Genomic DNA, 27,931 nt, shown 5'->3' on the forward strand with positions numbered 1-27,931 from the left:
TGCTCCAGACAGACAAAGCGACAAGTGACAAGGAAGTGACATCTGAACTGATGACCTGTCCCTGATTAGAGAACTGACAGATTTCATTTTCATTTTGACCCTAAAAAAGCATAGTGATATGTATAAATGCAATGGCCTAAGGGCGCTGTTCATTATATTGAAATGCTGTCACTGCAGAGCAGGTTAAGTCTTTGAAAATTATCATTTTAATATGTTCATAGATGAGTACACACATGAGTAAATGAAAATGAAAATGCAAATTGGAGTACTGCATTTTAACTTAAATAAAGCATCCTGTGGGAAGTGGGGTCACATGACTGCTGGCCTGAGGAGCACAGGTGAGCAAACTGGGCAGCTCACACAGGTGTCCTGAGTTTTCTTTGTTCTGTGTCCTGAGCTTTTTATGTACAGTCTATGGTCCTGAGCTCATTCTGTTTGCTGTTTAGTTGAGCTGCTTCCCTCCAGCATTTCAACTTTGTTCCTGAGTAGTTCAGTTCATTATATTTCCTCACATCATGTTCATTTTGTTGTTTGGTAGTACATCTGATCTCCTTGGTTTGTTTTCACACAATTATATATTCAAAGTGAAAATGTATTGATGTACTGATTTAGAATTGTTCTTTGATTTATTCAAGATGATCAAATTTGACCTGAAATATTACATTTTGTTTTTAAGGTGACCATTTTATTAAAGTCCCTTATAGGCTTCTATAATAACTTTATTACTATATTATACTCATGGATTGTGCATTGAAAGGAGAACCCAACCTTTTTAAGAATTCACTTTTCTTATTCCCATGCCTCAGAACAGTTGTGAACATGCAACACTCTTCACTAAAGTTAGAAACCACACACAGAACATTAAAATCTGTAATGTCGACCTAGTTTGCTCTATAACAAAGACAGATAATAGATATAATAGATATAATAGATAGATAATAATAGATTATAATAGTATAGTATGTCTTCCATTGGGGTCAAGCTAGCCGCCTCCCGAGGCGTCCAGCTCAATGGCTGGGCGCAGCTCCCACTAATGCTATGCTATGCTAGCTATGCTATGCTAGCCATTACCTTTTCTTCTGATATAATTCTCATCTAGTGTTGTCAAGAAATTGTAGACAATATCTACATTTTAAATTATATAATTTAAATGTAAACTTAAGATATAAAATCAAAACAACATGAAATTACACCTACATAAATCATTTACACAAGATTGTTGAGAATTAAATATAATATTTTACATTATTTATTACCCCACGCATTTGTTTCCTGTATGTAATATATATATGTAACATAAATAAATTCCATATGCTTTTATATTCTTTATTTTTCTTGCTCCTTTGCTCGGTGTATTGGAGAGTGGACATGCAGTTCACCCTCCGGATCAGTCGGTGGCGGTAATGCGGAAGTTGTTCGCCAACCGTCAGAAAACCGAAGAAGAAGAAGAAGCAGCAGCAGTCGTCCTGTCAGCGGAGCGTTAATGCTGACTTGCACTTGAACAAGAGCAACAACAACAAAAAAAACATAAAAAAGAAAAAAAAAACACAAAGATGACGGCCCGGGTGAGTCCATTTGAAGCGAATATCAGAGCTCAAACACAAGTACACTGCTAACGGAAGCTACTGAATGCTAAAGCTAACGTTGAGAGGCTTTTCGTACCTGTGAAGGGAGCCAGCACAGCAGTAGCTTGTGTGGCAGAATTAGTTGTCATTCAAAAGGCAGCCCGGAAGACGAGTGGAGTATCTTATGACCACTCAGACTGTAGCTAACGAGTGGTTGTGTTGTTCTGACATTAAATTAATATGTGTAACAGCTGAGGTGTTTTAGCCACTGAGCAGTGTGTCGTTAGTAGTTACTGACTGTCGATGTGAAAGTGCTGCTAAGGGCTGGAAGTACTGCTCCGACTTCTACAGGCTAAATCAATGATGGCTCACAAGTGAGATGAAGGAAGTTAACGGCATAATAAATGGTTAGAAAGGGACAAGAAGAGCAGTCAGACAAACCGGACTGGCCTGCTGTTGAATGCTCAGTGGCTAATTTCATGTAGTCGCTGTGTAAACAAAGCATCTCTGTGTTTGTGTGGTGTGTGTTGTTTTTTTTAATAACTGCACTGTGCAGCTGTACAGATACAAGTGTTGACAGTTTGTAGACACAGCTAATTAAAAGTTAAATTAATGCAGTTTATTACAAGTCTTTATCATTTTCACTAGCTGATCATTTTAAAGTTAAAAGTGAAAGTGTCCCACAGCTCAAGGTGATGCCTTCAATTTGCTTGTAATTACTTTTTCATTATCAATTAATCTGAAGATTATTTTCTCAGTTTATTGTTTTGGCTATAGAATTAATTTCCTGTTGGTCAGCAAATGGATTATTCAATTAATTGAAATCTCCAAATTATTTGATATCACTAGGAAATATTTACATTTGAGAAGTTGGTCCGAGTAAAGTTTTGCTTAACAAATTACTTAAATGATTAAGGAAATGTTAAAATAATTGCAGATGAATCTTCTGTTGCTCAATGAATGACTAATCAATGAATCAACTAATTTTTTCAACTTTAGGTTTATTGTGTCCGGTTTGTGTTGAAATTAGTTTAGAGAGTTTGACTAAATAGTCTTAAGTCAAGGTCCACTTTGTAGCTTACAGAGCTTTTAACAGCATCTCATGGTCTTTCTGAGTTGTACTGAGAAAGTTGCCCTGATTATAAGGTCGTTTAAATACTGAAATCTTTCTGTACCTCGTTTACACTCTATACATTTGAGGCGATTACATGGAAACAATGCATGGAATGTCCTTTACACAATCTGGTGCATAAGGAAGTCTTTGGATTTTCTGTGCTCTGTGCACATTGACTTAAAGGCAACAATTCATGGTTCTCATGTTCAAGTTTCAGGTTAATGTTTATTTTATTGTCACTCTAAGTATTTGGAGAAATGAAATATAATTCCTTTAAGCCTCTAAGGACGGGGATATAAAATCACAGAACAAAACATAAAAAGACAAAATTCAGTAGAAAAGATTCAGAGGTCAATTTCCAATAAGTAATACATTTATATGCGTTTTTAAATAAAAATCTTGGATAACAATTTGACTGCTGCTTGATTTTCATTTGGTGCCCTCTAGAGTTCTTTATTTTGCTTTTGTTGTCTCTTTGTTTGTCAACCCACATTCCTACAGCAGGCAGTATGATCTGTACCAACTGGCCTTAAAGGATCTTCTCAGTAACATATTATCAGCAACCTGTTTACCGTGAAAAGCAACGAGTTCAGATTATCAGGACATTTCCGTTGCCCCCTGTTAGCCTAGAAATTGAAATGCTTGAAATAGACTAAACTAGATGTTTTTGATATGTAGGTCAGCAAGTGATTCTCTGTTGGTTTACTGCAATTTAGTTTGATCTTTGAAATGGGAGCAGGTTGAATGTGTCTTTTTCTTCGAAAGGTTTAATTAGACTAGATTGACACTATCAGAGCCATTGGATTGTTCTTCTTGTTAAACTTAGTCCTTGCAGTATGAGGGGTTATGACAGGGGCATCTGCTGAACTACATTTATAATGTACAGTACACTGGATTTCTGTTAACCATCTAGCCCATCATGCTTGACAGCCAAACTACATAACAACTGTCCTCTATCATGGCTCGTTTCCACCAATAAGTGTGCTAGAGTTGTAGTTTTTAGGGGGTTGCCACATATTTTATTGCCGCCACTTTATTCCAGATTTATTTGGCAAACGTACTCAATGCCCTTCAGTCTTGCAGTGTTGCATTGACTATTCGACCTGCATCTATTGCTAATTTATAATATTTTTAATTAGAGAGCAGGTTGACACTGACTGAACAATTATACATATTTGGGTCATTTTCCTTATTAAATCCCACAGACATTTTCCAGTGGTTATTGTTCTTATTGAACCTTTAGCTGATATTTCATCACAGTGGGTCATGAGGTGGGGACGTGGAGTCACTCAGCCAGTGGCTAATACTGTAGGTATGCAATATTGCAAAAGTCCCATGATGATGTGCTGTTGTCTGTTGAGCAGCTCAGTGTTAAGCAATGTAGTAGAGAGTTTGTGGGAGGATGTGTTTCAGTCCAGAGCAGAGGTAGAAGAGTTGAATCTTTCTTCTAAATATTAATGATTAACCCTTTAAGATAGTTGAAAATTGAAGTTATGTGTGTTTGAACAATGTTTGATTTAATAATGATAATAATAACCAACCAACATAAAGAGGTCAAGTCAAATTTCAGCTGGGTTTACACTGAAATACAGACACTTGACATTTAAACATAGAGTAAGAATTAAAGGACCAGACCCTGTGGGAAGTTTCCTGCTGGAAAGTATTACTGCAGATCTAGGGAGACTTTGTCAGTGTAAAGAGATCTCCATAGCAACATGCATGTAGTGGTGGTTTTGTGGGAGCGGGGGCTAAACCTCAAGAGTGCTGACCTGCACAATCTGCCTTTCTCTGTAGCTGTACAACTGTGTGGCGATCCATCCACATGGACTGTAAACACTGAATTATTACCCATAACTGTCCATAATAATGGCTTTTATGGTTTTTCAGCAGTAGCACCAGCAGATCATGTGTTGTACTTATCTGCACTGCACGTGAATTGAAATGAAATAGCTTTTAGAGAACTCCTAAAGAACCTTGAATGGCTTTTTTCACTATTTAAAAGTCGACATTATTCAAATTAGAGCTGCAACGATTAGTTGATTAATCGACAGAAAATTAAACTGCAAATATTTTGATAGTTGATTAATTGTTGCAGAAATTTTTCAAGAAAAATGTCAAATATTCCCTCAAACTGAAGACATTGCTGTGGCCTCTGAGAAACTGTGAATTGACTTTTTTTCACTATTTCACTACAGTTAATTGAGAAAAGAATTAGTTCCGGCTGTAACTCTTAACAGTGTTGTCTATAGATGTTACTTCCTCAGTGGAATCTCTGTTTGCATTTTCCTCTCTGCTCTCTTCTCAGATAATGCAAGCGGCGCGATGCCCAACAGACGAACTGTCGTTGACCAACTGTGCCGTCGTCAGCGAGAAGGAGCCGCAGTTTGAGCAGTGAGTGGGATTTCCTCTGATACATGCAACTGCCCATGTGTTTCACACCAGATGCCTCAGTAGCTTTGTTTACTTATATGTCTGTATCAGAATCTGTTTGTATCTGTGGTCATTTATAATTCACATTAGGGCAAAAAAGCTGAAAACCTTTAGCTTTATAGTAAATCAACAGACTCATTTTATTGTCTCCATAGATAATTTAACATAATCCCATTACCTCTGTATACTTCAGAAATCTATACTCCGTTTGCTTCAAAAATACGATTAGGAATGCACTGGAATTACCACAGTCTGACCTATTACTGTCAAGAAGGTTGCATCATTTCCACCTAGATTTCAAGATAATTTTGTAGCACAACTTTGCAAAGCTCATGTCAAAACTTTCATAGCACTGTAGATGGTAACATCATCATCACCTAATGTGTGGGAGTCATTTCAAGGGAGCTGACACATGTTTCACACCGCACTTAATCCTTGTCCTCTGTCTCTTCATTATTCATCTTCATGCAGTCATGTGACTGTGCGCAATTTAACCCACAAGTACGTGTTCACCCTCAAGACGCATCCGACTGTTAACTCCGGGACCATCGCCTTCAGTTTGCCACAGGTAGGGCTCAGTGTTTGCTGAAGTGATGGTGGCTGTGTGATGCTGTTGAGCCTAATTTTCTGTGCAGGTTATTAAGAATATTTTAAGACACAGACTGAATGAAAATGTTTTGAATTGCAGGCATATGTTTAAATTGGAGTCCAACCAATGTTCAACACGCCTGAGTACAGAGACAGACAGATGTATTTCGACCAGCATCACCTTACGTCTGCTTCTGTGCTCACATTTATTTATTTATTTAATTATTTATTTATTTATTTATTTGCTGTTCCTTATCAAATGAAATACCACTTCTGCATCTGTCTCATTGCAATTTTCTGTCTTAATAATACATTAAACTAATAGATGATATGCACAGTTTTTCTTCACAAAGCTCCTGTGAGCACTTGCATGGTGCAAAATGTTGTGTACATATGTGACTATCAGTTTTCTTTCCTGCAAACATTATATTGTTGTTTTTAACCTTGGTGGCAGAACGTGAGTTGATATTCTGACAGGCAAATTCTGAGCTTTCTTGTCGTGGTTGTCTGTGGGTTCTTTGCATGGACCTCTTTGTTTGTCTCAATGTGTCTGTCACTGCTTTTTCCTCTTTCACCTCTCCTGTCTCTGCCTGCTCTTCCTCCGTGTATAAACATGGCAGCCGCGACAGCACACAGGTACTACTGTAACCTCCTCAATACGGTCTTATTTCACCTCAACAATTCATTAAGTAACACTGACTGACTGATCAAGTCATATTTGACACAGCGGCCATCAATGATCACCATCTCAAAAACACTTGTGTATAGAAATAGTCAACTGATAATCAAAGATATGTGAACTATGGAGTGTTGTTATGTATTTCAGTGTAAAGAATGTAGTGAAATAAGACCAAGTTGCAGAGGAACGTTGCACTGATGTCTCTGTGAAATGCGTAGTGATGTTAATTTGAAGTGTAGTTGTCCTTTGTCTGATAGCTTTGTTCTTCTATTGGTGGATAAATTGTAGCCTGTTGCCTTGATTCTACTGCAATAATGTGTCCTAATACAAAGGAAATGATGAGACATGGAGATAAATCAATCACTCTCTTTGTTACCTCACAGAGAAAATGGGCAGGTTTATCGATTGGACAAGAGGTTGAAGGTAAGCTTCATGTTCACAGCATAAGACTGTGGATTTTCTATGTTTTTCTTAGTGTCATCAAAACCAAAAACCAACATCAACTTGATCCAACTAACTAGTTTTGTGTGTGTGCCCATGTGACATGTTAAGTAAAAAGTATGTAGTAATTCTTCTGCAGTCAGGGGCTGGACTGAAACAATGATTCAGGCGAGGAATTTGACTCCATCTGAGGCCACCCTCACGCAAACCATCAGACCGCTAATTTTTGTTTTTGTTGACGTAACAGCTACCAGACTAAATTTGGCCACTATATTTATCTGGGAGGAAAGTTATCCAGGTTAAAATTACAACATTTTTTTGGCTGACCAAGAAATAGCCTCTGAGAAAAATATGAATTCAATTATAAATATTTTTTTTTTCAGCAATTGCATGTTATTGCAGGAGAAAGCAGAGGCTACATGTGGACTAAAGAGTCATAGCAGAAAGGCTGTAATTATGTCAATAAGTTAATAATACATTAGATGGAAGGTAGTAGTTTTTGTGCTCTCTCTCACTCTCTCACTCTCTAAAGTAGGGTAAACAAAAATCACACGACTGCTTTCTGGCTACAAGTCCTCACTTTCCTGACTACTCATCAACAGTGGATAACTATTATTATTAATGGCCATTATCAAAGTCAAACTCAATGTCGGAAGATTAGGGCTGGCAGCAGCAACGGTGTGGATCGACACACTGCGAGGTAGCCATCATACGAGGTCCGTCAACTCATTCCTGCTTGTTATATTATCACTGGTCAATTTGAGTGTTCACGGCGCAGGACAAAACGACCCTCAGGCCCCCCAGGAAAGGCCACGATTCTCCCGATGTCCGCCACTGCCTGCATGATTTTAGAGGAGCAATGAACAAACCAAAATAACATCTTTGCTCAGCGATAAGCAGAATATGAAGTGTTGAGATTTTTAACTTTTAATATAAAACAGAACAAAAGGAGACAAAGTAACACGCATCTCAGGGGACAAAGTAATCATTTTGACTTGAAATGAGAAGTTAATGTCATGTTGCTGGTTGCTATCAGGTTAGCAGTGGCTCACATGCCTTCACAAGCTGCACAGATGTTTCATTGTTCAGGGACATCCTTTCAGCCTTTTTGTGATGACTACCATTAATTTGTCATCTATTGATTAGCAGTGCTTGACAGTCTTTCTCTCTTATCACCAACTGCCTTTTGAGTCAGACACCTTGCCACAGAAGAGCCTCTGACATCAAACTCAGCCTCCAGACTTTTGAAGGATTTATGCAACTTACATGTGACAGACTTTGAAGGCTGCAGTCGTCGTCTCTGCCAGAAAAACATCAGACTGTGTGGGCTTCAGATAGTCACATCCTGCAGATTACTAATTATACTTGGGGTTAGGGGGTTTAACTATTGTCTAGGTGTCACGAGAGGTGGAAGGAACGTGATTTACCCAGCAGAGAGAGAGACAGTCTAACAATATTGTCGGGAGGGTGTCACTGCACATCTGTCTCAAGCTGGCCAGCATCCAGGGAAAGAGAAGGCCTGTTCTTTGATAAGAATATTTCACTCACCTCCCTTAGGCCACAGTGATGCCCAAAATGATGGGCTCTATTATGATACTGTCTGCATATCAGGAGTGAAAAGGAAGAATGAAAATATAATCTCATGATACCTTAATCATTCTCAACATTGTCTTGAAGAAAAAAAAATGTCCCTTCTCTTTTTATAATTTGACCAAAGGTGTGATCTTACTGTCCTGTCAGTCTGTCTGTTGAAACCTTCCATTGAAAAAAAAAAAAAAAGTATATATGTATATAATGAATAGTAATGGATAACGGAAGCTTTGGCAGTGTCTCTGGGTAGATGTGATATGATTAATGTAGCAGCATTGCAGAGGTAATTTTCTTAATTGCCTGGCATCAGTGGAAAGTAAACTGCTTACACTTCATCTCATTTCCATGATGAGGCATTAGCAGCAGTTTGGACACATACAGATGATTTGAATAATAAATAAGAAGCACAAATCATATCCAACTCAGGAGCTGCCTGCTGTGTCGCAGGTTCTATGCCTCACACCAAAGGATGAAGGAGTCACTGTTTGTTTATAACAAGGCAGTTATTGATTTGGTATCCTGTGGAAATGCACCACTGACGTCAGACCCTGCTGTTTAGTTAGTGTGTCACACATTAAAATCATTAATGGAGGTTGAAGAGTGTATGCATATGTGTCTCTTGGGATGAAGATATTGATGAAAGGTATGGTCGTAGGTTTTAGGAAAAGTGGACCAGTCAATATTTTTAGTTTAACAATAGATCAAATGACTTGAGTGTATGGGAAAGCACAATATCTGCTCTTATCAGCCACATCTGCAGCAGAGGCTGGCAGTTGTTAAAGTTAATGACTGGCTGGGAAATAATTAATAATATCTAACAGCTATGGAATGAGATATTTTCTCAAGAGTTGGTATAAAGCTTAAAGACCTGGACTTACAAATGGAAAAAAATTCTATTTACCACAGTTGATTTATTTGAGGAGCTTAACTATCCTGTCAGAAATAATTGTGATGCTGTTGTTAAAACTTTAAACCTCACACCCTTTTGTTTTTCCCCCACCTTTAGTGACGAACTACAAGTTTGACAAGTCCAAACAGTGTATAAGCACCATGACAGTGGAGATAGACTTCCTGCAGAAGAAGAACATGGACAGCAACCCCTACGACTCCGACAAGTTGGCTGGCGAATTTGTCCAGCACTTCAACAACCAGGCCTTCAGTGTTGGCCAGCAGGTGTGTAGGACTTCAAGGGGTTAATAATGTACCTGTCTCACTGTCCTCTAACAATAGCCAAGCCCTGAGTTTAATGTAGAATTTAATAGATTGAAAGTCTTCAGATTTATAGCCATTGATGAGTCTTATGCACATTTTAGCTACAGGATAAAATGTGTGTTCACAGTTAAAAAAATCTTAGTGAAGTTAATTGCATCACTTTTGAGTTATCTTATGTGATTTAATGTGTCCATATGCTTGTTAATCTATGCTCAGTTTTATGGAGAAATTAAAATGTTTCTTGTCCTCATCTCCTTGTTTTTTCTAGCTGGTTTTTAGTTGCTGCGATAAACTGTTCGGCTTGGTGATAAAAGATATTGAGGCCATGGACCCCAGCATCCTCAAGGGAGAAAATGCCTCTGGCAAGAAACAGAAGGTACCTGAAGGATGATCTGTCAGTGTCCCCTGATGTTCACACACCTTCTTTCTGGCTTTTATATATAGCACAGAAGTCATGAACATAATTTATTTAAACCTTCCCCATGCAGTTGAAGTTTTGTTTTTTTTACACACATACACATATATATAGATATATCTATACAATTACCCCTGTAGCAGAGTAAACATAACTACTTATTGTACCTTGACCCAAGGTATTATCATCTCTTCTGTTTGTCTTTCCTCAGATTGAGATTGGTTTGTTGCTGGGAAACAGTCAGGTGATTTTTGAAAAGGCAGAGAGCTCATCCATGACCCTGATTGGTGAGTGTCAGCCACAGACATGGTTTTTATAGCAGCGTGCTGCTTTTCACCTTTTGAAAAGCAAGGACACTTCATCAGGAGGAGCTATGGATCCTTGATTACTTCTATTTTAGTTTCATCTTTTATTTTTCTCCACAGCCCGTGCAAATGTTAAATACAGCTACTAAAGCTGATGATCTTCACAGATAGTGAGCTGCTAAAACCTCTGCATACAAGACACTTATAAAGAAAGCCAAGTGTTTTTACATTTCACGCTGTCTGAAGGACGCTTCTCTATAAATCCACAAGGGGGCACACTTTGCACATTTTACTTGGCTTTCTTTTCCTTTCACATTTTGTTGGAAGCAGCACAATATTAAAGTCCAGCTGTGCCAGTGATCACCTGCTATGCTGTTTGCCTTCATACGAAGGGTTAAATATAATATGTTCTGTTTGAATGAACATTTTATTAAAGACATCAATAGAATCTATCACCTCATGTAAAAGCAGTTCAAAACTACTTTGTGCTTGTTCAATATTAAGTGAACAACAACTTTTTGTTAGCAGTGTCTCCCAGTAACTGTGGTAACTCACAGTTTATGACTCAACTGATTAACATTACAAATGTTGGATTGACTTTATATGGGGATTTGCAGTTTCCCATAATAATTCAAGGTCCCATATAGTATAAAGGTAGATGTCTGTGTGTTTTCTGATTATAAAGCAGGTCTAGGTTCTATATTAAAACTGTGAAAGTATCAAAGCCTCAGTCCACAGAGAAATGCACACAGCCTGTATTCAGAAACTGAGCCTTAAAATGAGCTGTCAGGACTTCTTGAATTTTGCAATGTCACAACAAAGCAGTCGCTGCTCTCAACTATGCCCCAAGCCCAGCTCACTTGGAGTGCTCTCTGAGTATTTCCCTGAAATCTGCTATATTTTTTGTTGCTACCTGCTGTTACTAACCCTAACCTCAAATATATCTTCTTATGGATACCAAACCTGAAATAAAACACAGGAAAAGTGGAAAATATGGGACCTTTAATGCTCCCTGGTTTGCATATTTTAGGTGATATATTTAATTTGTGTCACCCCCACCCCCCCAGGGAAAGCAAAGACCCGAGAGTCTCGCCAGTCCATCATCAGCCCAGACTGGAATTTCGAGAAGATGGGTATTGGCGGCCTTGACAAGGAGTTTTCTGACATCTTCCGTAGAGCCTTCGCCTCCCGAGTCTTCCCTCCAGACATAGTCGAACAGATGGGTGAGTCCCCCCCCCCCCCCCTTTCTTCCTGTCTATCTTACCATTACTTATTCATTTGTTTGTGCCCGTTCTTCCACTATCTGTATATTGTGGACAATTTCATTTTCACATTTCCATCCATGACTTTACTGAAGTCCTGCTCAGGTATATTTGAAGAATTAGCACAACCAAAACGATCTCACTCCCTAGGTTCAGCACAGGGGAGTAAAATACTTCTTCAGTGTGGTAACAATTGGTAACAATAACATTCAATTTCAGGGTTGAGGCTTTCTTCAGAATAGCCTCACTGAAAATTTCTACTTCATTTCATTTAAGTTATTTCACACAAATCAGAATAAAATACAAGTAAAAGTATGCAAACATGATAATAGCAATGGCTGAAAATGGAACACCCCAATAAGCTTCAGAGGCTTGTAAATAAATTTAAACATATTTTAGTAGCAACAGCTCATCCCACACCTGCAGACCTCTGCAAACCACACTGAAATTCATACATTCAAGTTTAAGACTACTTGTCAAAATTAAATCCATTAACCAAAACAAGAATAAAAAACATTCCTTTAAAATTTCCCTTTTGTTAAGTGGGATTTAGATGAGTTATACAAGGACATTTCCCAGACATGCTAAATGTTAACAGCTGAAATAAGCAGGAAAAAACACTTTTTCCCCCAAAGAGTCACTGTTGTCTCTCTAAGAACTGGAAACCCACAGTTTCCATCAGGTTGAACAGATTAGTGATACCTGCCAAAGATAATCACTGTTTTTAGTTTATGTTTCAAGCTTCAATCAACCTTATGACAAACAAAACATCAGTGATTCCTTTGAGAAACGCATCATTGCCTGAATCAGCAGAACTAAGACTCAGTATTAACGGGCAAGGCAGCGTTTCTGTGTGGTGCCTTGACCATGACTAAAAACTCTGTCATCCCCTGTCGCTGATCCCTGCACACACTCATTAATAGATCTCTGACAGCTGTCAGATTATGATGATGATTCACTTTTCAAACACTTCACTTTAATGAAAGCCATCAGGTTGTCTTCTTTGTGACTCATGCACCAAAACCTCCCTTCCCATGCACGTGTGCACAAAATCACATCAGTCCTAATCCTCGCACCAAGACCTAGAAGTCTTGTGAAAACCTGTTGTAACAACATCTCAGCTTGGCAAACACACACATTACTTTAATTTGACACACATAGACACTCCATAGCCACAGTGCTCAGGGCCTGTGGCAGCATCCAGCAGTGTGCGAGCCGACCTTTAGCCGGGTGGTTGTGTGCAGGAGTTGGCCTTTGGCTGTGGCCAGCTGGCGGCTGTAATGAGATGGCATGCCCTGATAGAGAATCCAGCTAAAGGTAAAGCTGTAATTGGGAGGCGTGGGGAGCAGGGAGCACAGGTGCTGACAGAGAGACAGTGTGTATGTGTACATTTATGCACTTTGTGTGTGTGTGTGTGCGCTGGACTAAAAGTTTGAAAGTTTCACCTTGTCTGCCCTTTGCTGCTGGAGAGCTGAAGCAGACAGACAGAAGCTTCAGTGCTTTTCTCTCCCAAACAAACCCCAACACAAACACATCACTTTTCCCTGCCTCCCGCCCCCCACCCCCACCTGTCATCCTGACTGCTTTTCCTTCAGCGGGCCCAAATGGCAGCTCAGATGGTTATCTGGGGCCTCTCAATTAGTCTGGGCTAAATGTCATTAAGCAGGTGCAAAAGGCCATTAACAGACCTGCACTGTAAACTTGGTGGAGTGTAGATCTCACAGTCTCCACACTTGATCTTTATGGAGAAGGAATAAAACAGGAAATCAGGTGCTGCGATGGGAGCTGTTATAAACCTGCCATCATCCATTCTCCTGACTGTGCATGTGGACAGCTGGACTAACTGTCTTCTGTTGCAACATATTTCACCTGCATTAAATTAATGGTCGCACTGCAAAGGTGGCGACCATGAACCACAGCGTCCCCAGGTACCGTCATCTCTCCGATGTCAGCTGTCAAGATTTAAACTGACACAATAACAATCAATTTAAACCAATGACTTTCTGACCTTTTGAGCATACTGCTCTTCAACGGACAAATGTTTTGAGACAATGAATTCATGAGTATGTTTTTGTTATGAAGGCAATAGAAACACAAGTCAAAGCCTTTTTATTGATTGCACATAACAAATCGTTGAAGAATTGCAATAACTAGAGGAAAATATTGATCCAAAAAATCCCCTTTAAACAAGTAAATAACCTTGTATGATATTGATTTTCTTTTTTATACTCATTATTATGTAACTAATGCCAATAGTAAACCAATTGTGCCCTAAATGTTACTTGACTTTAATTAACACTGGATTTTAAGTCATGTAAAGTGGTAGACAGATTCGCTTTATGTAAGTTTCTTGCTGTAAAAATGAGCAGCCTGTGCTCAGTTTAACTCTGACTCCTCTCTCCCTGCTTGTGTGTCTGTCTCCAGGCTGTAAACATGTGAAGGGAATCCTACTGTACGGACCCCCAGGCTGCGGTAAAACCCTGATGGCACGACAGATTGGCAAGATGCTCAAGGCACGGGAGCCAAAGATCGTCAACGGCCCTGAGATCCTCAACAAGTACGTCGGGGAGTCTGAGGCCAACATCAGGAAGCTGTTTGCAGACGCAGAGGACGAACAGAAGAGGGTGAGAGCAGGGCACATCTCAGTGTATATACCTACATACATACGTGTTTATCCTGTTTAATTTTGTTACGTTGAAAACTCCATTATTGTGGCAGGAACTTGAAACCACTGTAGAGTTTAAAGCAAAGTCAAAATACCAAACCAAAAAAATCCCTCACACAACACTGGTGTTGACAAATGAGACCGTTTTATTACAACTTCCAGATGCATCACCTGTTGTGCTGCAGCTTGGCTGAATTTATCATGTGCACATGAGATAAAGTCAGACTGAGTCTGTTCTCAGAGATCAGCGTTCCCCCATCATCCCCACCAAACGCAGATAAGCATTTCTTCTATGTAAACAAAAAAAAACTAATTTCTCCAGGAGTGGAGAGATCTGCCCTTTAGTCAGACATAGCTGTAATATCTTTGATGAAGTTCTTGTGTGTTTCTGTGGGTGAGTGTTTGAGGGAGGACGGGGGCGGGGCATTGAAACCCAGCAGTGATGGTTGGTTTGGGTGGTGAGACACTAGCATCAAGCCTCACTCTTCACCACCTAATGAGGGGTTGGGTTGTCTTTGACCTCCCATTAGACCTCCCTCCCCACATACACAAACACACACTAACACACACACACACTTCATCCAGTGTGTAATAAGGACAGCTCCACACCTGCTTTAAATGCTATGGCTGAGAGTGACAGGTCTGTAGATGGAGGGATAACCCCCCACCCTGCTGCTCTCTCACTTTTTCCATCTGTCTCTCTGCTGAGGGTCAACACTGAAAAAGAAAAACGTTGGCAGTGTCAGACAGAAAACAACTGCTGAGAATATTATTTTGATTTGATGTGTCAAATTGAATTTCTTACAGTAACAGTGGTGGTGGCGTCCTGACAAATACCTTAAAGGCATCCTGAAACTTTTCCGTGGTCCTTATAATATACTAATGTAATATATAACATGACATGCTTACATTTCATGACCCAGGGACCAAATTAAGTCATTAAAATGTAAGAAAATGCAAATCAGCTTCTGTCTATAAGCTGCAGTATCCTCAGATCTTCTAAAAATATCATGTTAGGGTGCACATATGAAATAAAATGTCTTCTTTCAAATAATAATTTATTCTTAAAATAAATTTTTGCAACAGTGTTTGAGTTTTGTGGCCTTTCTTAATGACTGATTGGAAGAAAACATATTCTGGATGTGAAAGCAATAGCATGCAAATGTTAAATTTGTGCGTTTATGTAAATAACTTGTACAACTACAGTCACGAGTCAAGAACCTGGTTTTACTCTTGGCATCATATAAGACTAGAGGACCTCACTGCTCCTGTAAGCAGATGGTATAAGACACACACAATAGCTATCACATGAATTATCATTTTTCTACTTCTTCTCCCTCTGCTCAACAGCTCGGCGCCAACAGCGGCCTTCACATCATCATCTTCGATGAGATTGATGCAATCTGTAAGCAGCGTGGCAGCATGGCAGGCAGCACGGGAGTCCACGACACCGTGGTCAACCAACTGCTGTCCAAGATCGATGGAGTGGAGCAGCTCAACAACATTCTGGTCATAGGTGCTCAGACTGCACACACACAACACTCGCAGTGTCTCTAATGTTCCCTGAACATCTGCACTCTATCTCATCTCTGTCTGCTTTCCATCCTCTCCGCTATCTGTCCATCTGTCCCTCCTTCAGGTATGACCAACAGGCCAGACCTGATAGACGAGGCCTTGTTGAGGCCGGGAAGACTGGAGGTGAAGATGGAGATTGGTGAGAAGTGAAGAACGCATCTAGTTACTGTGTTACTGAAAACATGTTATTGTAATATACAATTTCTTTAATGTGAGGGGTTTTTTTTTACAAAAAAACAAAATAAACTTCCTCAGTCTAAATCCAGACAGGCAAAGTAAATGTGTTATATTCTCCCCTCTTTCAAACTTATCAATTAAAATATAATTAGGCAATGCAGCCACTTAAAACCACTTGTCTGCTTCACACAGCTAATGTGAGACCTGCTTTGTTTGAAGTAAAGGAGTACAGAAGAAGGATGCCTTAGAAAACCTCCCTGAATGACTTTAAATTTAAGTTGGAAACATAAAAATTCTAAGAGTTTTAAATCCTTTATTTTCCCTCTCTTCCGTCAGGGTTACCGGACGAGAAGGGTCGCATTCAGATCCTCTACATCCACACGGCAAAGATGCGTCAGTACGACCTGCTCGCCAGCGACGTAGATGTTAAGGAGCTGGCCATGGAGACGAAGAACTACAGTGGTGCCGAACTGGAGGGGCTAGTCAGGGCTGCACAGTCCACTGCTATGAACAGACACATTAAGGTCAGAGTCCTCAAGGGACATTAAGAGTATTATGGCTCACATTTATACTCTGTATTTATTTACTGTATGCGTCCATGTCCATTTACTCCTTGTTACTGGAAAAGAGGAATTTTAAGAGTTAGAGTTTTGGTTATTGATCTGTCTGTTTTTCCTGATTAGTCATTCACCCCTCACAACCTCTTAGTCTTTGTCTTCACAGCAGCGAACTCTCACATTGCAGAGGCTAAAAACACTGAATGTGTTGCATTTCAGCTTCATTAATGAAAAATGATTTCTCTTTCTGATGAATTCTTATTACTGTTTTTGCTTTTAATCAAATTACATGAACCCATACCTATTCGAAGTCAAATAAGAACGGATCAGGACTGAAATAAGTGATAATATTTGACACTATTATCAAACGCTTGAAGGGTTTTTTTTGTGTTTTGAGTTTAAGCCACACACCTGTTGGGCGTAGTATATTACTGTGTATAGCGCCAGGTTGAGCAGCCACCCAAGTGAGGAAGGACTGGGCGCAGAACCCAGTGTGTGTGTGTGTGTGTGTGTGTGTGTGTGTGTGTGTGTGTGTGTGTGTGTCCACCCTCACTTTAAGTGTTTTATCAGGTGCATAGCCTCAAATCTGCACAACTCAGCAGGACACACAGATAAGGTGGAGTTCTCATCTGTTAAGTGCTCTGCCCCCAAAGACACACTCACACATGGACACACACAGAGCAGCAGATATTGTAGGGTGATGATAAATAACAGACAAGGGCCTTACACATGTCTGATGGCTGTGACGTTTCTCTTCACTCCTCTAAGCTCTTACTCTTCCCTCCCTCCTTCTCTCTGTGACCTTTCTGCTCTGAGGGAGCACATTGTCTCTTGACACATTGTGCTATCTAAATGTGCAATACCTCATGTAATGGATTTCAGCAGTGGGGTCATGGAGTTCATTCAGTAGAGAAGTTAATTAATTATTAGCTATCTGTTGTGATACAACTTGTGTTTATATAACTATATATATTCATGTGTTGTAGGCCAGCAACACAGTGGAGGTAAACATTGAGACGGCAGAGAAGCTGCAGGTCAGCAGACTTGACTTCATGGCCTCCCTGAATAACGACATCAAACCTGTAAGTTGCTCCATATCACTCTCTCTCTTCCTCTCAACTTCTATTAAGAAAATAATAAAATAAAGAATAAAGAAATAAACACATCAAATTAATGTGAAATTCAGGTTCTTTTATTATATAAAATGTAACAATTCACTGTCCCCACCTTCTTCCCCCTTCAACTGTTCTAAAACAGCTTTTTGAAAACATCAACATACATATAATAAAAAGGATGAAAAAAAGACACAGGAATATATAGAAGAATATATCATTTTTAATAATTCGTTTACATTTTAAATGCATCTTATGCCGATTCACAGAAAGTACTCATACATGTGAGGCAAGAATACAAAAGATAAGGAAGTATATTATATGTATGGTAAATCCTCCTCTCCACCAGGCGTTTGGTACCAACCAGGAGGACTACGCCAGCTACATCATGAATGGTATCATCCGGTGGGGCGACCCAGTGTCGGCTGTGTTAGAGGACGGGGAGCTGCTGGTGCAGCAGACAAAGAATAGCGACCGCACACCACTCGTCTCTGTGCTCCTGGAAGGTAGAACCCACACAGCTCAAGGCCAAACGTCCTCAGTCAATGCACAACAGTCGAACACAAAATAAACCCTGTAAAAGGCTTTAAGATAAATACTAGGTTGTGATTGACAGCTTGGCCCAATGATTGTTACAGTTATTACAAACAACTGGTTTTGTGATGACTCATCTCCCCTCAGGTCCTCCTAACAGTGGTAAAACAGCGCTGGCAGCTAAAATTTCTGAAGACTCCCAGTTCCCCTTCATCAAGATCTGCTCCCCCGACAAGATGATCGGACACTCCGAGATCGCCAAATGCCAAGCCATCAAAAAGGTAAGACTCACCTCCTGACAGTTTTTTTAATGTTAATATTTAATATGTTCTCCTGAAAGTCTTAAAACATAGAGAACAGATTCATTTCCGGGTGTGGAAAAGTTCAGGGGTTGTTGAAGGTATTAATGTGTGGAAAATGTGTCTCCAGCACAGATGCAAGGTGGTTGAAGCCATGCTGTTGTTTCTCATCCTGTGGATGCTGTTCAGAATAATCTCCACTTAACAGATTTATTGCCTGACTGCTTTAATATGACACATGTGGAAATGAAATTGAACTTGGACCTGAGAACTCAAAGTGACTCAAGAAATATGGAAGACATTCTGAAATGGAAAACAGGCGTTTGCTAATATAATAACACAAAAAAGATTAGTTTTTTTTTTTGCGATTTCTAATTATGCCTAAAACCAACTGTTTTGCTGTGATCCTGACCTCACTGTACTTTTTTTTTCTATGACAGATATTTGAAGATGCCTACAAATCCCAGCTGAGTTGTGTGGTTGTGGATGACATTGAACGCTTGTTGGGTAAGACCCCAGTTTCCACTCAGAGAGCCAAAAGCCAAAACAAGCATTTAAAGTTCTTTTTAAATTGATGTAAAATAATGTTTAAATTTTAAATTAATGTGTAAAATTAATGTGAAATGGGAAAACTGATCTGTGTCATCAGACTTTGTCCCGGTCGGCCCTCGTTTCTCCAACCTGGTGTTACAAGCTTTGCTGGTGCTGCTGAAGAAACCTCCTCCAAAGGTAATAAACACTTTGTTGTGGAATCTATTTGCTGCACGCTCACTGTGAACTTGCTAGTCCGTAGGTGGCAGAGAGAGGGCAGCAGATCTTCTGGATGCCAGCACACAGTCTTGTGAGGAATTGTTGGAGGTCTCTGGCTGCGACTGGCATGTGTGAGCGCCTGTGTGTGAGTGTATGGTTATTAGCCGCTGTTTTGGTCCAGGCCTGTTGTGCTCCGAGTGAATGGTGGTGGTAGAGACCCATTTCTCATAGTTTCTTTGCTTGTAGTTTGTGTGTGTCTGTTGTTGATGGGTTTGTGAATGAGAGTATAGCCCACTATATGGCTGCATGTGCATGAGAAGTGGCGCGGGGCCTGGTGTTGAATGCCTGGCTGCAGTGCTCCTCTGGGGTTGTAAAGCGCTGGGCCCAGCAGGGTGCCTGGGGCCAGGGGAGGCCAGGGGGACACGGAGGAGAATGGGCTCTGTGAGAGAGCCAGGACCTGGCAGCACCACCGCCTGTGTGGCACCTCATCTGCATGCAGCATCACAACCCCCCACGCCATGGGGGGGCAGCCAGCAGCCATAATCCCCCAGTCTACTCGCCACTCCTCTGCCTCTCTTCCTTCGTCTTCCTCTCCTGGTCCAGCTCATCGGCTTAGTGGAGCTACAATTCTTTTGCTTCTCTGCTCATGTTTTTCCTCTCTCCTGTTGTCTCTTGTTCTTTTCTCTTGTGTTGTTCTCTCCTCATTCCTCCTCTTTCCTCTCTTCCCTTCTTTTCTCTGTGACTTTAATAAATACAGAGAATCCATAACACGTTACACAGACAGCACCCTCACCTTTGTAGTAACTGTGTAATGGTAATACTTAAGCTCAAGGGGATGTGTAACTTTACAGGACTATTCTCACCTGGTAAATTTTAAATCTCTCCCATGTTTTAAAGGTTGAAAAGTGTTCAAACTAAAACAGCAAGTGTCAGTTCTTTTTTTTATTATGGACAAAGATTTGACCATGTCCATTTTGCTACATCATTTCCTGGCTTGTTGTAGGTCTTCAGTGAAGTTATATGATTTCCCAAGGTCTTGTTCCGTTTAATGTGAGCTCCCCAAAGCAAATTCATATCGACTGTGTTGAAATGGAAATGCAGGATTTTATTATTTATAATTTGGAGCCATGATTGGAGTCATTATGTCTACCCCTCTATCTCCTCTGTTCTTCCTTCCCTGTTCAGAATCAAATGTATAAATCACAAACTGAACCAGACCTCTTCATTGTCCTGAGAAGTAATTGGGAAACAATATTCTTTGTTTTAGTTGTAATGTTATATTTTGTTTCACCACTGCAACAATAAGAAGTCCACGTTTGCTGGGTCCATGGCACGATAAATAACATTACGATGGTGGGATAGAGTCCAGCTTGGCTGAGGAGTATGAAGGAATGGTTAAATTAACAGCTCATGTCTGCTCCTCTTTCAGGGCCGTAAGCTGCTGATCATTGGCACCACGAGCCGTAAAGACGTCCTCAGGGAAATGGAGATGTTAGATGCTTTCAGCACCACCATCCACATTCCCAACATCTCGATGGGAGAGCAGCTGGTTGAGGCCCTGGAGGTAACAGGCAAACACACACACACACACACACCAAAACAGAAACACACACAAACACACATCTACATACGTATACGCTGAATGCACTGTACTTAAATACAACTCCAAAACTCAGGTGTTAAAGATGATCAGACTGGGCTGCTGATATGTTATGTACTATAGTATGAAATTTTTATTGACATTTTCTGAGCACATTTCCCATTTGAAATAATGAATTTACTGATTTAAATCCCGTGCTGAGTGCCCTTTCCCCCTCTCTGTCGTCTCCCACAGCTGCTGGGCAGTTTCCAGGAGAAAGAGCGGGCCACCATAGCGAAAGCCGTGAAGGACAAAACAGTGTGGATCGGCATAAAAAAGTTGCTCATGCTGATTGAAATGGCTGTTCAGGTGAGAGAGAGAGTTAGAGAGAGAGACTGTCTTTGCATTTGCATTTTTTGTAGTTGTCACTCAGTCCACCACTCTCATCCAGACTAAAATAAATCAACAATTATTGGATGGATAGTAATGAAACTGGTGAAAGGACTGAGCCTAATGCATTTGATAGTTTGGTAATCCCCTGATTTTTCAGGAGGTTGACATTTGTGGTTTTGAGTAAAATGCCGTGACAACTATTGGATGGATTGCTGTGAAGTTTGGTACAAATATTCATGTCCCACTCAGGGTGAATTGTAATCACTCTGGTGATCTAGTACTTTGGTTTATACAAGCGCCAACTAAAATATGAAGCCAACACGCATGTGACAAAAATTGAAGTTCCTCAAATGACCACTTGAGCCTGGCTCCAAAAGCCAGTCAATCCCCACAGACTCCCGTGTTACAACGGAAATAAACATGTTTATAGCCTGATAAAAAACAGTTTTGGTCTCTAGAGCTAATTTCCTCCCCCTGTGTGGAGGCTGAACTTTTATATAACTCACCTGTTTACATTTTATTGTGGCTTAAAGTTCTGCATAAATGAGGGCGGAGCTGGTTTGAATGACAGGTGGGTGAGCTTATGTGGCGGAGCAGTCCACTCTGAGCTTCCATGGGTGATGTCACAGAGGCTACATCCATCTTTGTTTACAGCCTGTGGTTTATAATCATACCCCAGCAAAACTAATATAACTAATGTCCCTGTCACCCTCACCTGTACTTTATTTTTGCTAATACACACATCTTAGTGCATGTACACTAAATTAAGATGGTGAACGTGATAAATACTATCCCTGCTAAACGTTACCATAGTAACAGTGACATTAGCATTTTACTTAAATCACCACTATGCCTCAGTGAAATATTTACATTTTTACAGGCTGTAAGATCTTATGATAAATCTACAGCAGATTCAGCTTCATGTGCATTGATGGGTTGAGATGATAGAAAGGTAAAGTAGGCTCTTGTTCCAGGTAAGTGGTGAAGAGCAAGGCCTTGTCTTTTCAATAATGCATTCATCGCTTCACATTTTTTATTCAAAACACACATTTTAAATTGGCTCAGCCTCTGTATTATTGTTTTTCTAATAGTGTGGTCTGAGCTCAACAGCCTGTCCCTCCTCTTCCTCGACATCTGGCCAGCATTCTCAACAGTCAACAGAATCTGTCTCTCAGGCACAGAAAACTGTCATCTATTAGCTGGAATGAAAAACTGTGCGGCTTTGCCGATGATTTGTTGAGCAGAAGGATCCAGTACATTTCTAGTTCACAAGCCATTCTCCAAAACCGTCGCGATCCAATGCATTCATAGTTTTGAAACCATGTTCTGCCTAGCTTTCCAACTTACATTCATGTGTTCTGAATCACAGGGAAGCTACTCATAAGAACAATCATACACACTTCATGGTTTTGGTTTACATACTATTTAGATCACTCGTCCTATGGGCCAACAGATGGGCCAAGTTTAAAAAAAAAAAAAAGCACATATGCATTAAATCCATCCAACTATGGAAACAAAAATGAAAACATAGACCACCAACTCATAGCAGATTCTTGGCTCCCTTTCAACACACTAGTCATATATATATATATATATATATATATATATATATATATAGAGAGAGAGAGAGAGAGAGAGAGAGAGAGAGATAAGTACAGTAGGTATTAAGTCTACTCACCTTTTTAAAGTTGCCTTTAGGGGTTTTGTGGTTTGGCCTGTGTTTTTGTGCATTTTCTCAGAGTCACTGTTGGAATTGGCTTAGTTACCTCTGTTCACACTGTACTCAAATTAAATTAAATTAAATTCTTTTAGGGGCCCTGACCCTGTCAAAACCAGGATAAACAGTGTGATTGGTTCTGTAAAAACCGGAGATGATCACACATCACTCTCTGAGATTCAGTATTCTCAGGAACCAACGTGATTTGAATGAGGGTCTCAGACTTTCCATCAGGTAATGATTGCCTTTTTCTTGAAAGCTGTCATGTTGTACATGTGTGAAGCTTCACCAACACATTCACTGCAGCTTATTGAAAACATTGTTCTCCATTGCTTGCCTATAAACGCCCACACAGCAAGCTTGTGGCTAGCATTTTGCTAGTTCTCTTCAATAACAAGACAGTGCAAAAGGAAAGAAAACCCTGGTGGACTTGTTTTGTGCCAGTGGAGGAACACATGACTCCAGAGGTGGCAACTTAACCGCAGCACTATCTCTGAAGACCTTAACCCTCATACTCAGCAAGGTCAAGAGTTCTTGTGTTTTTTTCAGACTGTGGTGGATTGCCTGGGTTTGATTTCATTCAGATACAAAGATACTATTAGTATATTATAATTATAATTTTTGGCCAAAATTTACTGGCATTGTAGAACATTGAGGACAGGAAATAGCGTGGGTAGAGTTGTAAACATAAACTGTAGGAGCCAGCATGGCTGGGGGGCTAACAACAACAGTCCACAAAGCTGTAAATTATAGTTTTGCTTTGTTTTTTCAAACATTTTACTGTAGCTAACATCTGTCACTGTCCTCCTGCTCCCTGCAGCCAAGCAGCATCTTTTCTTCTCTGCTGCACTGTATCACCTTGCAATTATATAACAACAATATTAGCAAACCATATCTTCCAAATGGGAGGTCAGGTTTGCATGCCCTGTTCCACATACACATGAACGGGAAATGAAATCCCTTCTGACCGCACCAACAGTCCGGTTTGGAGCTAAAGGGGCAGTCCACCAGTTTTACATGTCGTAGTAGTTTAATAGTCCAGGGATTCCCGCTCAGTCTGCAAAAATATTTAAGGTCCAGTGTCACCAGAACGTGGTTTGTTGAAAAAACTCACAGGGTGAACTAATAGCTAACCCTTAGCAAGCCGAGAACAGTGCTAGCGTCCATCAAAGTAGCTCCCCTGATTGTCAGTCACAAGCTTGTTAGCTTGGCGCTAACTCAGGGTATTCAACAGGAGACAGTGGTATTTGTTTGATGATATCCACCTCTTCAGCACAAATTTGTGTCAAAGTTCACCGAAGTTGAACTTGAACTTGAGCCCTAAGCTGAATTTGCTCAGTGAATCCACTGATCGCAGTGATTCCACTGAAGTCAACTGAGCTGGTTGCAAAATGTTATGGTTTTTAATGTGACCAGGCCGTTAGTTGTAGAATGTCTTATGTGACGTTGTAAAATTCTGTCTGTGAGTATTACAAACCACTGTACTGTGGTTTGGCCTTTAATAAGATTTTAAACACATAAATCAATTCCTCCAAGTGGACTTCCCGGATCAGATTTTTATTGTCTCGCTAGTATATGAAACAACATGACCCCGCAAATGCAACCCCTGTGCTGTTTAAAGCAGGGCTGCTTTCGGTGTGAACGTGGCCTAAAAGTCAGGATATCAGTCTTTGCTGCAACAATTCTGTCTTTAATCTGTCACTTGCAAATCCCCCAACTTCATGGAGGTGTAGTAAAACTTTGCTGGATTGCTCTTTTAACTTGACAGATATGACTTAAGATCCAAAAGACATAGAGCTTACCTCAGGCCTGAGCCTAACTGTGTTCCAACTGTGCTGTTGGAGCTGCTTGATCCAAAGAGCCTTTGATTCACAGCAGTTTTAGGAATTTGTTTGGAGTTTGCAGGCCACCGTGGCTAGTTCATCTCAGTCAGCTCTGCCGGCTTCCAATTAATGTTTGGTTACCTGACGAAACAGGTAGCAGACATGCAGGGAGCAGCAGTGGAAATTGACCTAAATGTGACTGCTGGCTGGTGTTAATTTCTCCTCCTGACTGCGTGTCTCCGGTATGTTGATGATGTGTACAGCCTGTTTGTTGAGGCTGGATGCTGTGTAATTGCTGTGGTATGCACAAATACAGCCATGCTCTGCACCCTGCAGCCCCCCCCCCCCCCCCCCCCCCCCCCCCCATCCCAAGCCTGAAGAAGTATGAACCTGTGTTTGCCGAGACATGCTGCAAACAGCCGCACAGCTACAGACGTACACATTCACAGTTAGGCTCCAGTTTTCTCTTCATCTTTTTTCCTCTCATTCCAGTGTTTCTGACTGCTCTCATGTCTTAATTCTAGTAGCTACAGGCGATTCCAGACCAACTGTAAGTTATTGCATAGGTTGCCATTAATTTTACTTCCTCTCCCTCCTCCTGTTTGTTCAAACTGAAACGTGAACTCCGGGACCTGCCACTTTTTCAAAGTGCTCTGATGTTTCAACACCTTGCGTCTGAAATTTACATGAAACCAATGTTTGTTCCAAATGGAAATAAGACCTGTCAGTAAATGTAAGGTTATTTCACTGTATGCATGTTTGCACTAAGAAGTTATGTGTCTGTCTTTTTAGATGGATCCTGACTACAGAGTTAGCAAGTTCCTGAGTCTATTGAAGGAGGAAGGAGCGTAAGTTTTTTTTTTTTTTTTTTCTGTCTAACCCGACTCCTTTGAGGCTCATCAGTGACACTGAACACTCACACCATGTACACATCTGTCACTTGTGTAGCAAAGAAAGGAAAAACCTAGTCAGAATCACTAAATGTTTACATTGTGATCATTGTATCAAGTGTGATTAATATTAGACATTTTGTCTTTTTCTTTCCTTGCAGACTGGTATCTAATACGTTAAAGGCAATCTAGACTCAGTGGAGCCACAGTGAAAAAGAGGCATCCTTCAGTGGTAAGGCCTGCATCAGGCTGCATGGTTACATTCTCTACTCACCATTTCCCGGTGGGGCTGAGGGGACTTGATGTAGATATCTGTAAACTGTGAGCTCACTCCAGTAATTTATGCCCTTAAAGCACAATTTCATGCACCAAATTAATGTTATACAAGTTGAACCACAGAATAATAAAGGAAACAGAATGGGAGCCTCATTAAAACATGTTTGGTCAGTTAAAATGACCTACGCTTTTATATTGTAGCTATTTTCACACTCAGCCATCACACTTTGATTAAACTAACTGCCTTATGAGTAATTCTACAATTAACTTGTTTTCTTTTTTGTTTGTTTGTCATTTTTTAAACCAAACTGTTGTATTTTTGTCTTAAATGTCACAAATTTTAATTAACATATTGCCTAAAAGGAGTAAGTTTTGCTATGGCTACAGAGCCAATGTTAGCATTAGTTCTCAGTTCTCATGTGGGAACTGTAATCACGTAAAGCAATAACAAGAGGCCCCCTCAGTGGCACTATCAGTTAATTATCAATATGATTCATTCTTGCGTGTTGATCATGGCCAATAATGGGCAAAGTTTCAGAAGATATTTCTCTTTTTAAAGTTATCTGGCTAACTTGCTAATCCTGCTCTGTGAAATACCCCTCAGGGTGATGAACAACAAAAACTTGCAACAACTTTTCAACTTGCAGCGAGTGCTTTGTTTCTCTTCGCAGCCTCAGAGACTTATGGTATAGTTAGCACACAGCGTGCCTAAAAATAGGTCGACTAGACAGGTGCTCTCTTGTGGCAGCATGTCTCCTTTGCCTGCCTGTCTCTTCTCACTTTTATTTGTCTCTCTTCACTCAGTTGCTGAGGAACGGAAGCCTGAAAGAGGCTGGCAGGAGGAAGCGAGCGAGAGATAGTTTCCATCTCTCTCTGCATCCTTCCTTCCCATCCCCGAAGCTCTGTGCGCTTCTCACTGCACTGCAGCTTTCTGCAGCAGCAACCAACCAGGCAACCTCCTCCTCTTTAGCACTGTGTGAACATGTAAAATAAGAGAAACAAATGGTGTTTGTGGTGTCTGGTGTATTTTGCGTTTTCCTGAAGACTAGAGCTGTAATCTCCATTCAATGTCCCTAGCACCCCGCTGTGATTTTATATATGAAAGAGAACAGGGCAAAAGACACGTTGTAAGTAGACATTCATGCACCAACACTAATTATAATACTGTGTGTTTATAAAGGCCTTATTTGTATGCACAGATTTATAATATGATCATTCCGACCTTTTTTATGATATTAATAAATTAATCACAATACTAACAAGAAACTCTGTAGTTTCTGAAATTAATGATGAAATCAATGACCACTTAAAGTTTTAAAGGGAAGTTACCTCAGTGCAGGGGCTCACAATGTTTGAAAGATGCAGAAGTTGGAACGTACACCGTAACATCCACAGAGGAGCATGTCAGACTTTAGTTTTTGACTACGTTAAAACATGTCCACATTAACCCAGGAAAAATGTCTGCAGCCTCTAAGAAAAATCTACCTGTTGTTTTCATTATCAAATGTTATTCTTCTAATTATGACATGTTGTAATCATAAGAAAGTATAATTATGATCTAGCGTAATTTCATAATTATGAGAAATTTGGTGTAATGAAATGAACCTACTTTGACATCTGCGGTTAACCTCCACAGCAGCTTATGTTGAGCAATGATTGTACAACACTGTCAGCTATTTACCCAGTAGCTACTGCAGCACATCTGCTGAGCTGCAGAGGAGCGCATCCGCTGGGTGCGGATTTCTTCACTCCTCCATGAATTTGAACCAAAGAGGCAGAATTGTTTCAGTGTCAGTTACTCCCCCATCATGAACATGCTGCAAATGGAAATTTTGTTGCTACAGCATGTGCTCTTTTTCTCCTTTTTTTATATCTTTAAGTGGAATTAAATAAAAATGCTGGATTACAAGATGTGACCATTGCATTTGTGCACGTGTGCCTTTGATGATTATGATGTAATTGTGTCAACTCATCTGGATCATC

The 27,931-nt window shown here is 40.2% G+C and overlaps 1 protein-coding gene across 1 annotated transcript; it reads left to right on the plus strand.

The window, feature by feature from the left end:
• Positions 1–1,412: 1,412 nt before the first annotated feature.
• LOC139608583 (vesicle-fusing ATPase-like) lies at positions 1,413–27,857 on the plus strand. Its single transcript, XM_071462514.1, has 22 exons — positions 1,413–1,565; positions 4,985–5,070; positions 5,581–5,677; positions 6,760–6,799; positions 9,414–9,580; positions 9,888–9,995; positions 10,246–10,321; positions 11,407–11,562; positions 14,026–14,225; positions 15,617–15,782; positions 15,906–15,980; positions 16,355–16,542; positions 17,562–17,657; positions 18,037–18,193; positions 18,369–18,502; positions 18,961–19,027; positions 19,170–19,249; positions 20,700–20,834; positions 21,105–21,218; positions 25,575–25,630; positions 25,834–25,904; positions 26,753–27,857. Exons 1-21 carry the CDS (start codon positions 1,554–1,556, stop codon positions 25,862–25,864), a joined length of 2,241 nt encoding a protein of 746 aa, XP_071318615.1. The 5' UTR covers positions 1,413–1,553; the 3' UTR covers positions 25,865–25,904; positions 26,753–27,857.
• The last annotated feature ends 74 nt before the right edge of the window (positions 27,858–27,931 follow it).

The sequence above is a fragment of the Trachinotus anak genome, unplaced genomic scaffold (genome assembly GCF_046630095.1).
Source record: "Trachinotus anak isolate AG129_WGS33_773 ecotype Australia unplaced genomic scaffold, CSIRO_AGI_Tana_v1 ptg000025l, whole genome shotgun sequence".
In the NCBI taxonomy this organism is placed as follows: domain Eukaryota; kingdom Metazoa; phylum Chordata; class Actinopteri; order Carangiformes; family Carangidae; genus Trachinotus; species Trachinotus anak.